A 14,697-nucleotide genomic window follows, 5' to 3' on the forward strand; every position below is an offset into this window, starting at 1 on the left:
ATGTGTCCCTTGCCCTGTAGGTGTGTGTTGGGAAACACTACCATCCTGGCTGAGTTTGCCACAGATGAAGAGGTTAGTCGCTTTTTGGCACAAGCTCAGCCCCCTACACCTGCAGCAACCCCGAGTGCACCCGCAGCGGGCTGGCAATCCCTGGAGACAGGACAGAGCCAGACAGATCCAGTTGGACCTGCTTTGAATCTCTTTGGTGGGTCAACAGGGCTTGGGCAGTGGAGCAGTGGTGGCGGCGGCGGCAGCAGTGGGGGTGATCTCACTGGCGCTTCATTGTGGGGGCCCCCAAGCTATTCTTCAAGCTTGTGGGGGGTCCCGAGCGTAGAGGATCCACACCGAATGGGCAGCCCTGCTCCCTTACTACCTGGAGACCTTCTGGGAGGAGGGTCGGATTCAATCTGAACTTAGAACTTTCAACTCTGACCTCGTGACCTTTTTTGGAACAGCAGCAGCACTAACTTGACCTTTTTCGTTTTTTTCAACTTGCAATAAATACATTTATAAAAGGAAAAAAGAAAACGGAGAAAGAAAAAAAGGTGGGTCATTGACAGACTGTCTGAGCACATAGTTGCCTCCCTTATATAACTTCAGTTTTTTCGTTTGGAATATGAATCCAAAAAGAGAACATATCACTCTTGAAATACTTGAATCGTGAACGCCAACTTAGAAAGACAATGTGAAGCAAGTACACATACCATTTAAATTTAAACAGAAAAAATTAAAAAAATTAGTTTCTAGTTTTTCACTTTTTCATGTTATACGGAAGTTGTTGCTAAGAAACATATATACTGAAAAAATAGCTTTTTAACTTTGTTTGCACTGGGTGTGTTTCCGTCCTTAGGTCTACCATGTTGGGTTGGGGAGGGGTTCAAAAGAATAAGGGGGGGAGGGAAAGACTTGACGGAGCCTCACTTTAAAAACAAAAATAAAAACAAAAAAAAACTAGAAAAAAAATTTAAAAATTAAAAACCCACAAAAAAATACAAAACAGAAAAAACAAACAAAACAAAAAAACCAACACTTTGTGATTGGCTGGTTGATAAGTACCAGTGTGTTCTGGCACATGTAACTGCCCACGTGTGCTTGTTTCTGTGTGAGTGCGTGTGCACATGTTTGTGTGTGTGCATTTTTTTCTCTATATATATAATCTTGAAACGCTGCATTGCTGATGGTCTACGGGCTGGCTGGCCATCTGCATGTCTTGATCCTGAAAGCAAGACAGGCATGGTGGAGTCCCTGTGGCTGAAGCGGAATCCAGTTGGGCTGGATTAAAATTTGTCAGTAGGTTTTTTTAAATTCGTTTTAGCAGGGTGCTATCTCAAATCTGCAGATCATACAGAGTGGATAGTTGGTTCCTAGCCCTTGTTCTAACCCTGTGGTAGAGCAGAACACTGCCATATCCAGAGGATTTGGTGAGAGGGGGAAACAATGTTGTCTTTTGAGTAACAGTATCTTTATTTATGTCTGCATGTGGGGTTTTTGTACTGAATGAACCCTAGAGTGTTTGTTATATAATGCAAGCCATTTATTTCTTCCAACAAGGGGAAAAGAGGAGGAAAGAAGACATTGCCATTTTTTGTGCATATAGACAAATGTTCTTTTTCAGTCTCTTGCAAGCTTCAGTACCTTTTAAAAAAGAGTGTTTCTTTTCTCCCCCAAACTTAAATAAGCACCTGTACTCATTCTGGAGGAATCCATCCAAAGCTTGAAAATCCAGCCCAACCAAATTAGCCTTTTAGTTGATTTACTGCTTCTATTAAAACTGACAAAAAGCTAAATGGTGTCAGCAAAGTGCCGGCCAGCCTGCCTCATCTCCTGAAAGCACATGCAGCCAACTCCTTCCTGCGTCCTTCATGGTGAGCGTTACCTGTGCCAGGCCTTGGTGTCATTACAGCGCCAGACCATCACTGACAGAAACGTTTACTTACGAATGTTCTTAAACCAGTGTGTACTTCAAAGGTTTCCTTTTGTTTCTCTGTGTTGTGTTTTTTCCTGTGTACGTGGTTTTGCTTAGGGAGGTATATAACTAGCAAAGACTTTTTTTTTTAAAAGAAGTATTGCACCTTTTTGTTTTTTGTTTTTACTTTTTTCTGTACTGTTGCTTTTTAATTTCTGTATTTAAGGAAAGGTTTGGGGTTTTTTTAGCATCAGTGTAGTAATACTCTGGGCAGGATAGGGGTGACCTATAATCCACAGTGATAGCCAGTGTGTGCGTGCATGTGTGCGCTGGGAACAAAACTTTTAAGACCTGTTGTTGTGAAAAGAGTTGTAGCAGACTTGAAGGAACATCCCTTGACACAAAGCAGGAAGCTTTTTGTGGGGGTGGGGCAGAGGGAAGAGGGATGCCAGTACTTTTTCCATAAGTGCTAGGACTTCCATGCAGCATTGTCCAGCTGTTACACTGTCTGACAAAGTGCCGACCTTCTGTACCAGCACATACCTGTCCATTCCAGCCCTCAGAGGGAGCAGTGCTTTATCACCTGGCTGAGGGGGGCAGATAGGGGAGTCTGTTTCTTCAGCCTTTTCATTGAAGGATGTGACCATGTCTAATGCATTTAACTCATGGGTTTGGTGGGCAGAAGCAAAAACAGATGCAAGTCACGGGGGGGAGGTTGGTGCGTGTGTGTGTGTGTGTATGCCTGTGTGCTGGGGGTGGGAGGGAAGGGCTAGGGAATTACATGGCTGTATAATTTAATTTGCCCTTTCTATGTAAGCCCCAATGTCACAAGGAAGACTGACTGAGGGAAATGCTGCATATACACATGCCTGTAGATTTGTATGCAAAGCGTTATGTGATAAAAAAGTATGAGTAGGTTTGTATTTGTTTAGTAAACTGGAGTATGCAGCATACTCTGGCCCCTTTGGAAAATACTTTCCTATCATGTCTCCTCCATCTTCACCATGCACAAAGAAACAAAATGCTCTCTTTCAGCTCCTGCTAGCTGGCTAGTAACCCCTGTGTTCAGGCATCTGTACAGCTTTGTTTCCGCTCAAAGACCAAGCACGCTCGGACACGCAGAGCAGGTTCTTAAAAGTCCCATGCCAGCAGTACTTCCTAGTGAAGCACCTTTGGCCTTAGCAAGCCAGTATCTGTTCTCACATGATCTGCTATACATGCTGGTTCATTGCTGTGTTCCACCCTCACTTCTCTCTCCCAACCTGCCCTAAGGTCCCTTTTCCTGCACTTTGGGCTAGTTGACTTCATTGCGATACTACGGTGAAAGCCGGGTGCTAGAGCCCCTCTTGTTTACAAGACATAATGAGGGATTTGAAATATTGAAAAAGAAAAGCTAAATTGTTCTTCCATTGTAAGCTTAAAGGGAAAAAAAATTAAAACGTACAAAAAAAAAAAAAAAAAGACCAAAAAGTGCATATATATATTTTAGATGAAGACTAACTCTGGGAGCATTTAACAGTGTTTTTGTTTTTATTTTAACATTTTATTTTCCTGCTTTAAATTTGCAAGCATTCTCAGGAATTCTAGGGTAGGAAGCCAGTTTTTTGAAGATGGTTTATTTAACCTTATCCTAGATAGATGGCTGTTTCTTGTTGATAAACTTTTACAAGTTCCTGAATCTTCAAAATGTTTAAAAGTTTTTACTTTAAAATAAAAATGCTAAAAAAAAAAATAAAAAGAAAAAGAAAAAAAGAAAAAATCTCCAAATGTTACTGTCAAGCGAGGGATCAAGAATTTTAAAGACTTTCTAAATTAAGATACATTAAGAAAGCTTCTCAATATCAGCAACAGGAATTCATTGCAATCTTAAACAATTTGTGGGAGAAGGGTTATCATTTATTGTGCTTTGTTACTCATGCAGACGTGTGCAGTTGCATGGAGAAGAGAAGTGTGTGAATGGAAACCTACTATTCCCTCTTGATTGAAACTAAATAAAAATATTCTTCCAAGCACCTTTTTGAAGCAGAGTGAAAGTATAAACCTTATTAAAATGCAGTAGAGTTTAACTGAAAGAATCCTCAGTTAGGACGACTAGCAGGAAATACACGATGGTGCTTCTTTGAACCACTTCTGAGCAGTGCTAAAGTAAACCAGTGCTGATGGAATACTCAGTAATGAAGTAGTTCTATTAACCTGCCTTTTTCAGTACAGAAAAAAAGAATATGGAAAAACTCCACAAAAATGTACATTGGAAATCAACTTCCCTGTTTTCAGCTACTCAGTCAGTGTAATTCCCCACTTGGAGATTTGCTGCTTGCTTTTCTTCATCCACCCACCTCCCAGTCTTTCTGTTTCATTTTATATGAGGGAAATAGCTGTTAAACTCCTCTGTTCACCCTGTTGCTGCTGGCTGTCAGGGCTTACAGTCTTGAACTTAAAAGTTTGCTGTTGGGATGGCCAACTTCTGCCTCCCAGCTCTAGGGGTCAGGGGCTTACTCGGCCTGAAACGGCTCGGCTCAAACCACAAAAACCGCGCTAGTGCCTTGTTACATGCACCCACATGCCCTACAGTAGGGGAGGGGAGGGAAGACGAGGCAAGGTGAGGCAGTGTAGCCACTTCATGGAAATAGATGTGCCCATTCTTAAGGGAAGAAGAGCATGCCCGTGTGAGCAAGTCGTGCAATGAGTTACTTAATAGTAGTTAAGTTGTTGTTATTATTGTTAATAAAAAAAATCAGATGCCAAATTCTGTCTTTCTCATAGCAGCTGCCCAGTGTTTTCATGTTGTGCTGCGTGTGCATGTGAGTCTATTGAAAATAATGCATCAGTAGTAATAATAATGTGCTTCAAAAATCCTGTCGTGGGCCAGTAGAAGGAGGGTTTACTTAGAAAGTTTAGGATTCTATTTTATTTTATTTTACTTTATTGGTTTTTTTAATGAGAGAATTTGAGTGCTTTGCCAGAAGCTGTGTTTTATCAAATCAGCAGTGTCCTAAAAGAGAGGAAACCATAGCATTTAGTCAAAAAAGCTGATAGACTTGAGATTCACTTGGAAGTGTGTTGTGACTGACTGCTGAAGGGTTGACAGTCAATAAGTTTCAGCAGTCTGCTGGGTCCAAACCTATTGTAGTACAACAGTCTGCTCCTCATTTCCTGAATGTGCATCCTGTAAGTGTTAGTGACTGTCTCCTCAGTCACAGTTTCCCTACATTGTCAAAGTAACATTAATCTGTATTCCAGCTACAGTTGACAGATCTGTGTGGCTTAGTCACGGTGCTCCCAGCCATTGCAGGTGGTGTCTGAGAATTGTGCTCACCAGACTCAACTGGTGGGGACACGTGTTGCTTAATGTAAAAATTCTGCTACCATTTGAGCTCCTAATAGTGAAAAGTCAGCAGGAATTGATGTTAGGGTATTTCTGGGCTTTTACAAAACTGTTCCCAGGAGGGAGTCATTGGCAGCATCTTGTTTAAACATGTTGGCAAGGTCGGGAGAAGAGGCTGGGGAAAGCACAGCTTGGAATAGATTAAGATAAAAATCCAGCCACTTTGCTTACCCTACCTTGCAGTGTCTATCAAGCCGAGAGCTTTTAATCGGTTTGGAAATTCTTTGCTCTAATTGAGGATTTTGTCTTAGCAGTGACAACAGAGTCTAGTAAGCAAAACAAAGTGTGGTAGAGCTCAGAAACCTTTGTTTAGACTTCTGACATTTGCTTTGGAATACTTGCCATCTTTTCCCAGTGTTTTTATGTTTCTACCTGGACATTTGCCTAGCAGTCTTGAGAGTGGGGTTTTTGTTGGTTTGGGGTTTTTTTTACAATCACAAGGTGTCAGGTTTTTCTTACATTTTTTTTTTTAATTGTGCTTCACATTAAGTGGCTTTTGTAATGAGTAAGAATGTTAAGCCAAGTATGTTTTTACCTCTGCAATATAAACAGGTTGTTTTCAAAAAACTGGGTGGGATAACCACCTCAAAGATTAAATAACAATTAAAATTTTATATTAAGTTGGCCTCTTTTTCTTTTTTACCATGAAATTTCTAAGCATTTATTCCTTAGAACTTTTGCGCTATTTTTTTCTTCTTAAAAATGCTGCCACATCTTCCACTGTGTCCTAATAGTGCATCCAAATAGTACTGTAGTTTTTTGGGAGGAAATTTTGGTTAGGTTGGGTTTTTTGCTTCATTATTAAGATGTAGCTCTTAAGTTTCTTACTTTGTTTGTGCATATTGTTTTCCTATTGACTTTTAAGAGGAGCACTGTTTGTATATCTGAGGTACCCAAATTTGAAAAGCCTGGTCAATGAAATGAGCTGGATCAGGGTTAACATAGCAGATGAGGACCTGTTGTGTTTCCAGTGTGTGTTGCATATAATGCCTTCACTGTAAATCATGTGACCTTAGTATCTAGGTTCTCAAATAGATTGAAATGCAGGTTTTGGGGAGGCTGGTTAACATCTCAGGGTAATAGTCCTGATTGAGTAGAACGTAGGGTTTTTTTCCTAAAGATGTAAAGTTCCCTTAACGGAAGCAGCTTTCTTAATTGTAAATATGCATGCATGCTTTATGGGCAGGAAAGTAATACCAAGACAACTACATTGAAATTAATATAAAAAAACCCCAATAAACAAATGCAGTTGGTGTGCAACTTTGGTCTTGAAGCTGAAGCAACATACACAGAATCCGTTGGTTTGTCTAAATTGATTTTGCACACAATGTCATTTCAGTTCTGTTTATTTGCCACTGCTTTGCAGTTTTAGGAACTGATACTGTTAGATCATATGGTCATTCCCACTGTGAGCAAAATACAGATATCTAAAACCCAAACTTTCTTCCCCTTTATCTCCAGTACTAGGCTTCCACCTGTGGCAGAAGGATGGTAACAGTAATGGGGAGAAATATGTGAAGTTTCCCAATGTAGACAGAGTTGGTACTCCCTGTTGTCCTGAATTCACATCCAAACCTAAACCACAAAGCAACTGTTAGGCTGTAGTAGACCTGTTGGTTGGACTAAGTGACAGGAGCCTAATTGGAGATTTTTAGCAGCCGTGCCTAGTCCATGTCCTTCACAACGTTCTGCATAATTGTCCCATCACTGTAAATACCAGTGTTGCTGAATTTTACCAAAGTTCCCTTGCAGTAGATAATAGGAAACAGGTCCATTTTGTAGTGACTCACCAAGCAGAGCTTTGCCTACAGTAGACTTTAAGGGTCTGTCTACATTGCTGTCAAAATTCAGTCAGGGTCCTATTTAAAATTATAGTGCTCTATTTTGTGGTGTTACGTGACCTTAAACTTTGTGGTGTAGTAACTGTAGCTTCTGATCCTTGTATGAAAAGTGATTTAAGGTTTCATCTGTGCTACAAAAAGCGCCACAGGTCCTGGTGGGTTGGAGCCTACTTTTAAAACTTGTCAGGCCACAATAGATGCAGTTTCATCTGTAGCACGCAGCAGACAACATCTGTTTACATCAAGTTTGCCCGCGCGTTGCTTTTCATCGAGCTATGCAGGAAAGCTTTTCTCTAGAAGTCTCCCAGAGTCCTAGCAAGCTTCTAGCAAATCAAGTGCCCTCTGCAAAAGAGCCTGTTTGTGTGTTAGTTGGGACTGGTGACATTCAGCAGTGTTAGGGTTCCTGTAAACTTTGTAATGAGAAAGGGAGTTTTTTGACTTGATTCTGACAGCCTTTCTGTAAAGTAATACAGAGCACTCCAGGGAAAAAGAAGAAGAACAAAAAAAAGGGAAGAATGCATTGTGCCAGCCAGCGTTAAGTATTGAAGTATTTTAGCAGCAAACATTCTTGACTGTGGTGGGCTGAGGGGAAGAGACTGGAGTGCGCAATACAAGGAGGCCGTGTTTGGCGAGCAATGTTTCCTTGAGCGCTAAATGCCTCTTCTTGGCTGTTAGTGTGTGTTGTTACCTTCACAGAACTAACTTCCTCATTTTTTAATGTTTTTTTTTTTATTAATTGAGACAAGGTGGAAGCTCCTCCTGTTTCAGATGAAACACAACCAACCATAAGTGATCATTTTCTTCATCAATTTTTGTTGAGGTTGCACAGCTTGTTAGGATAGCTATTTTAGTGACATGGTTATGATATTATGTGCTTTCTTTCCCCTCCCTCTCCCTGCCAGATCTGGCTTACCCTTTCTATATAAGGCGCTGTGTGGGTTTTTTTGTTTTGTTTTGGGGACATGTGGAAAAGAAGCAAAATGAAGTGAAAATGCAAGCCAAGGTAGAACAGCCTTACTTTAGGGGGTAGCCTTACAACAGAGCTTTATAGTGAGTGTGCTGTATTCCAAAATATGTAAGCCAAAAACAAACAAAAAAAGCATTCATTTATGCAAAAAAAAATTTAAAAGAGGTGTTTGAAGACTTCTTTAATATGTACCTTCTAAAGGTGGAGTAAGGTCTCACCAAGTGATATGTTATTGTGATACTTCTTGCTGGGTCAGTAGGAATGGGTCGGGGTATAAGCGCTTAACGTTTCCTCCTATGTTTTTACAAGCAGTAAGTTAAATGTGGTATTTATGAATGTGCCTTTGTGAGTATAGTGACTGTCTAATTGAGGAGACCACTTGGGCTGGAGGGGAGACAAGGGTCAATTTATTCTTTCAAGAGGTCAGACATTGAGATTGCAGCCCACTGGTCCCCTTTGACAAGCAGCATCATTGGCTGGTCTCTACACTGCACAATACGTATTCATATGTGGTAGAGATTGGGGGGGTGTGAAGGGATGTCATGTAATGCACACAGAAGCTGTTGATAGTTTTAGGCTAGTCTGCGTTGCAGGTTGAGTTTGTATATGTATTATGTGGCTTCTCTTTATGTTTGTGTGCATGAGTGTGAATGTGTGTGGCTTTGTTTTTTTGTAAGCACTGGAGAATTTGAACACAGTGATATTTGAGACAAATTTATACATGTAGAGAAGATGATGTTTTGTAGCTTCTGTTAAATAGTGGGTGCAGGCACACTTTTACCCTCTCTGCCCGTGTCCTGATAAGTGAAACAGGAATTTTATTTCAACCCTTCAACTTCCAGCACACTTAATGTTGCCATTTAAATGAACAGGGTATTACACAAGAAGAAAAAAAAAAAGTTTTTGAAATGGTAAGGTAGAAGTGCTTAAAAGGAAAAAAATCTGAAGTAATTTTTTGTTTCTTCAAAGCTGTTTGTAGCTAAACATGGGAATCTGCAGTGTCTCCTTCCATTTGTTTTTTTTTTCCTAATAATTCACCTCTTCGTCCCACCCAAAACATGAGGTGTACAAGATCAAGAGCTGTTGTTGTAGCGCTTTGTAATTCCCACCCTGAAAAGAAACTCCAGTGGGATCCCTCAGCTCTATTCAGGAAGACAAAGAGAGGAGAGACTCTGCAGTTTTCTTTGCTTCGCTCTCATTCCTCTCTAATGGCCTTGAAATGTATTATTATGCAAATGTGAATTTTGATACTGAACTTAAGAAGAGGTTGTTTGTTCTTTTTTCAAAAAAAAAAAGGTCCCATATGTGGTCAGCATTGCTTCTTTATTTTGTAAGTGAATTGTAAACTATGCATTCTGCAAAGGGGGTGCAGGGGACAAAGATACTTTGCTAAACTGTTCAGGAGTTTCTGTGTCCATGGCATATCCATTATAGTTTGGGGAAGTGGGGAAGTGATAACTTTGAATTAAGAAGGAATTTATAAGAACCTTTCTTTTGTCAGAAGCTGGCCAATTGCTAACTGGGCAGAGATTTGAATAACCAATATTGGCTGCAAAACAAAATCAGCTCTCAGCCTTGCACAGGGTGAATTCAGCCACACAGTGTTAACCCAGGGCCTAAAGGGTGAATGGGACACCAGGTCTACCTGGGGAATATCTACCACCTCCTGTGCTCTGGCCCTTGTTAAGCTCAGGAAACCCACTGCCACAGGCACTGGGTTTTTTTGATTTACTACTCGTTTTCCATTTCAGCAGTCCTTGTGCTCTTCCAGGAGAATTGGAATATGGCTAGTCCTTGATATCCACACTTCCTTATCCCTAACATTTTCTTTGCTGCTGTTTCTGGTACTCTTCATACAGTGACAGAGCAGCTGTGGGCAGGATGGTGGAGACAGTACTTTCTTTCTAGTGCTGATCAAAGCCCAGCTATGAGGACTGTGTTTTTTCAATGTCAGCAGCTACTGGTGTTTCGTTGTCTGGCATTGCTGCCAGTGGCTTAGCGCTAATGGTGACAGTATGTGAAATTTTAGGGAAAGTAGACTGATATGTTCCCTCTATTTGAAAGGAACTATCCTGTTTTTATTATAAGGTGGTATCATAATGGTCATTAAAAAGGATTTACTTCCTCACATCTCCAAAATGTAATCATTGTGAATTATGTGCATTCCTTGAAGCTTGCTGAGCTTCCAGGAAGAGTCTCCTCAGAAAAAATTACAGATCTCACTGCTCTCTCCATCATTATAATAGGGACCTTTTGACTTGACTTTTTCCTTTGTCCATGGTGAACCATGGTACTGGCATTATCTTAGGTGTAATATCATAAACTGAGATATTATCCTGCCTGTATTCAGTGTTTTCATGCAGCAATTTTATTTTTGTTGACATTCACAGTACTGTAATAAGTAATAGACTTGATGATCACTCTCGCATCTGTACCTGCCTTGCAGATGTGATCTTATCAGGGTTCCACTCTGTCAGAATGCCTTTAAAAAAAAAGAAAACAAAAAAAAAATCAGAAGCTTAAACTCATTCACAAAAATACCTCGTGGTACATTTTCCCTTCTGATGTAACCTTTTAAATCTCAGTTTTTCTTCTAAACTTGATGGGCTTTTATTTCCGTCTGTTATCTCCTTTGTAAAAAGATATTTGAACTAGTGGTTTTGAGCACAGGTTTGGGAAGCCTGAAACTCCTGAATTTTAACATTGGCCATTACTCTTCCCTTGCCTTGGGCAAGTCATTTAACTACTTTGCCTTTGTTTTTTCATCTGTAAAGCGGGGTTGTTAATAATACTTACCTACCTCACAGGGGTTTTGTGAGGATCAACTAGTAATGTTTGTCAAGTGCTTTAAAGAAAAAAGCATGCTAGAAGTATTATGAGGTTTTCACAGCAAGATCGCTAGTTCTTTTTACGTTGTTTGCTTGTGTGGAAGGAGATAACCTTTTTGATTTTTTTAATATTTCAATCCATTAGACACTCAGATCCTAAATGATAGAAGTTGATAGAGATTCAGTTACTCATACTCTTCAGTCTTTATACCTGTTTCCATCTTCTCTTCTTTATATAGTTATACCAGTGTTGCTACAGGTCACATGTCTCCAATACTTTTAGGTAGGCTTCAACATTGAAGTACTTTGAGCTTGCTGCTTCTTTCACCAGACCACCAAATCAGAAAAAGTTTGTGTACTTCTCCCTGCCATTAAATGGCAGTTTTGGTAGTGTCATCTTTGAAGTCAACACATCTTTTCCTGCCATCAGGAATGGGAGGTGGTGGTGTGTAGTTCCAGAGAGGGGACTGTAAGATGAAGAACCTGGCCACTTATGCTGCTGCTCCAGGGATGAAGGGCAGAGTAGCTTCCTATGTCCTTCCCTGAGTTAATTTCAGTGTGTTACCAGTCACACTTCAAATGCAGTGTCTCTTCTTGTCCACAACATACAGAAGCCATCACCTGCCAATAGAACGTAGGAACAGAGAGAATGATAGTAGATGCTGCTTGTGTATATGCCTTACAACTCTCCCAAAATGTCTCTGGGAGGGTGGTGGGGGATGAGGTCTTCATTGGGTAAATCCCACAGCTGTCAGGGAACCTCTGCTACTTTCTCCCCTCTCAATCACTTGGTCCCTGTTTCTTCTTTCTGGATGTGCGTCTCAGGGATGTGCATATGAGCCCATGCCTCTTGGAATTTGGCGTTTGAAATATCAAGAACATGGTTTCTGTACCTGAAACCCTTCTGTCTGACACTCCCTGGTCCTCTCTGTCCCGCCTTGCTCCCCGTGGCCTTAGGAACATCTCTCCACTGTTGCCCTACGCCACCCTCTCCATCTCTGCCAGTAATCAAGGTGAAGTGTGTACAGTGATTCTGCAGAGAAAGAAGCTGAAGTGATGCAAGTGCACCTGTGGCATTTACATGCAGAGGTATCTTGGTTTTCTGCCACATCTGCTCTAAAGCCTGCAGAACGTCTGATGCATAGTGCTTTTTCTTTCTCATCTAGAAAGCAGAACAAACAGCAGTATAAATCTGATTATGGTAATTCTGTAATGTTTACTTTGAACTAAATGCTAGTTATTGTCCTCAACCAAAAAACACCCACCTTCTAACAAAAATAACCAAATGTAATCTTCCTGGGTGCGGAAGAGGAAAGGGGAGGAGTAAAAGCAGTGACAGGGAAGCGTTCTGATCTATTTTCATCTCCACTGCTCGGCTGGAGGTGTGAAATGCTGCTTTGAGTTCCACAAACATAAGGGATTATGTTTACAAAGGTAAATGCCTTCTACCTGTTCAGGAAACTGGCTACTGGTGGGCATCGGGAGTTGGGCAAGTTTCTCTTCATTGCAAACAAGTAATAGGAGAAGGGTGTGTCTGGAAGAGGAGTGGAGAAACAGATTCATTTCATCTAGTCTTGGTAAAACAATGTCCCCTTTTTCTCTCCTTATGGAATGGAGGGATGAGGTGGCTGAATAGAAAATCATTGATGTCCAATATGGCTGGATTAGAAAAGGCAGCTTTTCTACTTTGCACATAAATAGGTAACAGGAAGGTACAGCTAAAGTCCTCTTGCCTGAAACACTGTCCCCCAGAAGCAGACATTGTAATAATAAAAATAGTGGCTGTGTGTATATTGATGCTATTTGCAAGTTACCTGTAAGTGTTTATTTTTTTTCTTATACTTGAAATGGCTTCCTTTACTAAACTCTTACCTAGTTCTGGTTTCTCCCCCCTTTCTATAGTGTGCAGTAAGGAAAATTACAGGACAAATGGGGAGAATGTAGAGGAGATGACGCAATGTCTTGCATATCCAGGTTTCATCTTAATTTCCATCCCATGTTCTCAGAAATGTTTGAACTTCCTAAGGGTTTTCCATGGACACAGAAACTCAGCACTTTAGAAGGTGCTCTTGTAAGGCTGGCTGCCCCCTTTTCCTCCTTTTCTATATTTTTATTTTACTTTTAGTATAGTGGTACTTAAGATCACTGGTTCACTTAAAAAGAAAAAAAAAACCAATAAAATGTTTAAACTCTACTAATGTACAAATAAGCTGAAATGTTGCATTTTATGTGTATTTTTGCCATAGCAGGTACTGTATTTCTCATGCTGGATTTAGAAAAAAAAAAAGGAAAAAAAAAGAAAAAAAACAAACAAAAGGGTGACGTTTTATTGGAGTGTGACAAGTTAAGAGTAATAAAGAATTAAGTCGTCGTCATTTCATTGAAACTGAGAGATGGTGTAATACTTATATATAAGTTTTCTGAAGGTTTTTTTTTTTTGGGCTTTTAAACAGCTTTTTTGGTTTTTTGTTTTCTTCGTTTTGGTTTGTTTTTTTTTTTGGTTTGTTTTTTTTTTGTTTGTTTGTTTTTTTGAAAGATATGATTGTATTATGTGCAACTCAGTTGCTTACATTATAACTACAAACTATTTTTGGGTTCCTGGAAAAAAAGAAAAAAAATACTAATAAATGTGTTTGGCTGCTAAGCATTTAAAGCTCGTGTTTTGTGCACGTTTTGTGTCCCGCGGCCGTGTCGGGGTCCCTGGGGCCGCCTTGGCCTCCGGGCGCGGGGGGGCGCCGGGCCCGCCGCGGGCTCGGGGCGGGGCGGGCGCACTGAGGGCACGGGGCGGGGCCTCCGCCCGCCCTTATCCGCGGGCCGCGCCGCTGCCGCTGCTGTGCCCTACTGCTGCCGCCGCTGCTGCCATGGCGGCCCCCGCAGAGGAGCAGGACGTGATGGCGCGGTACCGCTCCCCGCTGGTGTCGCGCTACGCCAGCGCCGAGATGGCCTACAACTTCAGCGAGAGGAAGAAGTTCAGCACCTGGCGCCGCCTCTGGCTCTACCTCGCCCAGGCTGAGAAGGTAACGGCGGGACGGGCGCTGAGGGCAGAGCGGCCCGGGGCGGGGGGAGAGCGCTGCCGGGACGTCTTCGCGTCCCGATTCCCTTAAGGGCTCTGGCGGATGAGGGCCCGGGAATCGGCCGTACCTTCCCGGAGCTATCGTCGGGAAACCGACCCGAGTAACTTGGCAGGCGCCCCTTTGGCGCGTTCCGGGGAGCAAAGGGGCTCTGCGAGGGGTGGGGGCTCTGCGAGTTCAGGGTTATCCAGCCCTCTGTACACAATCCCTCCTGTCGCCCCTCAGCAAATCATTTCTTCTCGCCTCCTACCCTCCCCCTTGCACTTTTGCCTGCGCTGTAAAATTGGTTTTGTAAAAGCTCTGCTAAGCAATTTTTGGTGAGGGGTTGCCTTTGAGCAAACAGCGGTGTCCTTCCCCAGCGCTCAGCTGTTTGCTTTCCAGGAGGTGTGACGGGTGAGGTGCACTGTCCATTCAATCCGATGGCTGTCTGTCCGTGCCAGCCGGACCACCCCCTGCATCTGTGGCCAGTTGTTGTCAGATAGCCCTTTTTTTCCGAGATAAGTTTTCTTTTGGCCAAAGTGAGCAGTACATTAACCCCGCAAGTACTTGTGATGTTTCTGGTAGGCTGAGTGCCACAAAAAAAAAAAAAAAAAAAAAAAAAAAAAAAAAAACACCACAAAAAATTGGGTAGTGTGTATTATTAATTCAAGTATTAGGAAGCAACAACTGAGTATGAGTTGTCCAGAGTATGTCCATATG

The 14,697-nt window shown here is 41.6% G+C and overlaps 2 protein-coding genes across 37 annotated transcripts in view; both read left to right on the plus strand.

Moving 5' to 3' along the window:
* TNRC6B (trinucleotide repeat containing adaptor 6B) overlaps positions 1 to 13,580 on the plus strand; it is a 132,074-nt gene extending 118,494 nt beyond the window's left edge. For all 35 annotated transcript variants that reach the window (XM_071422960.1, XM_071422933.1, XM_071422941.1 and 32 more), the window contains one exon: positions 21 to 13,580. In XM_071422960.1, coding sequence (XP_071279061.1) covers positions 21 to 411 — 391 coding nt within the window. In that variant the 3' untranslated portion in view covers positions 412 to 13,580. The remainder of the gene's footprint in view (positions 1 to 20) is intronic.
* ADSL (adenylosuccinate lyase) overlaps positions 481 to 14,697 on the plus strand; it is a 30,112-nt gene continuing 15,895 nt past the window's right edge. Inside the window, exon 1 of one of the 2 annotated variants that reach the window (XM_071422972.1) lies at positions 481 to 545. Coding sequence is in view for 1 of the 2 variants with exons in the window: in XM_071422971.1 (XP_071279072.1) it covers positions 13,555 to 13,944 (390 nt within the window). In the remaining variant the exon portion in view is untranslated. Of the gene's footprint in view, positions 546 to 13,554; positions 13,945 to 14,697 lie in introns of those variants that run through there. The other variant, XM_071422971.1, reaches the window with a different exon arrangement.

The sequence above is a fragment of the Agelaius tricolor genome, unplaced genomic scaffold (genome assembly GCF_023055355.1).
Source record: "Agelaius tricolor isolate 1412-34295 unplaced genomic scaffold, bAgeTri1.0.p SCAF_3, whole genome shotgun sequence".
In the NCBI taxonomy this organism is placed as follows: Eukaryota; Metazoa; Chordata; class Aves; order Passeriformes; family Icteridae; genus Agelaius; species Agelaius tricolor.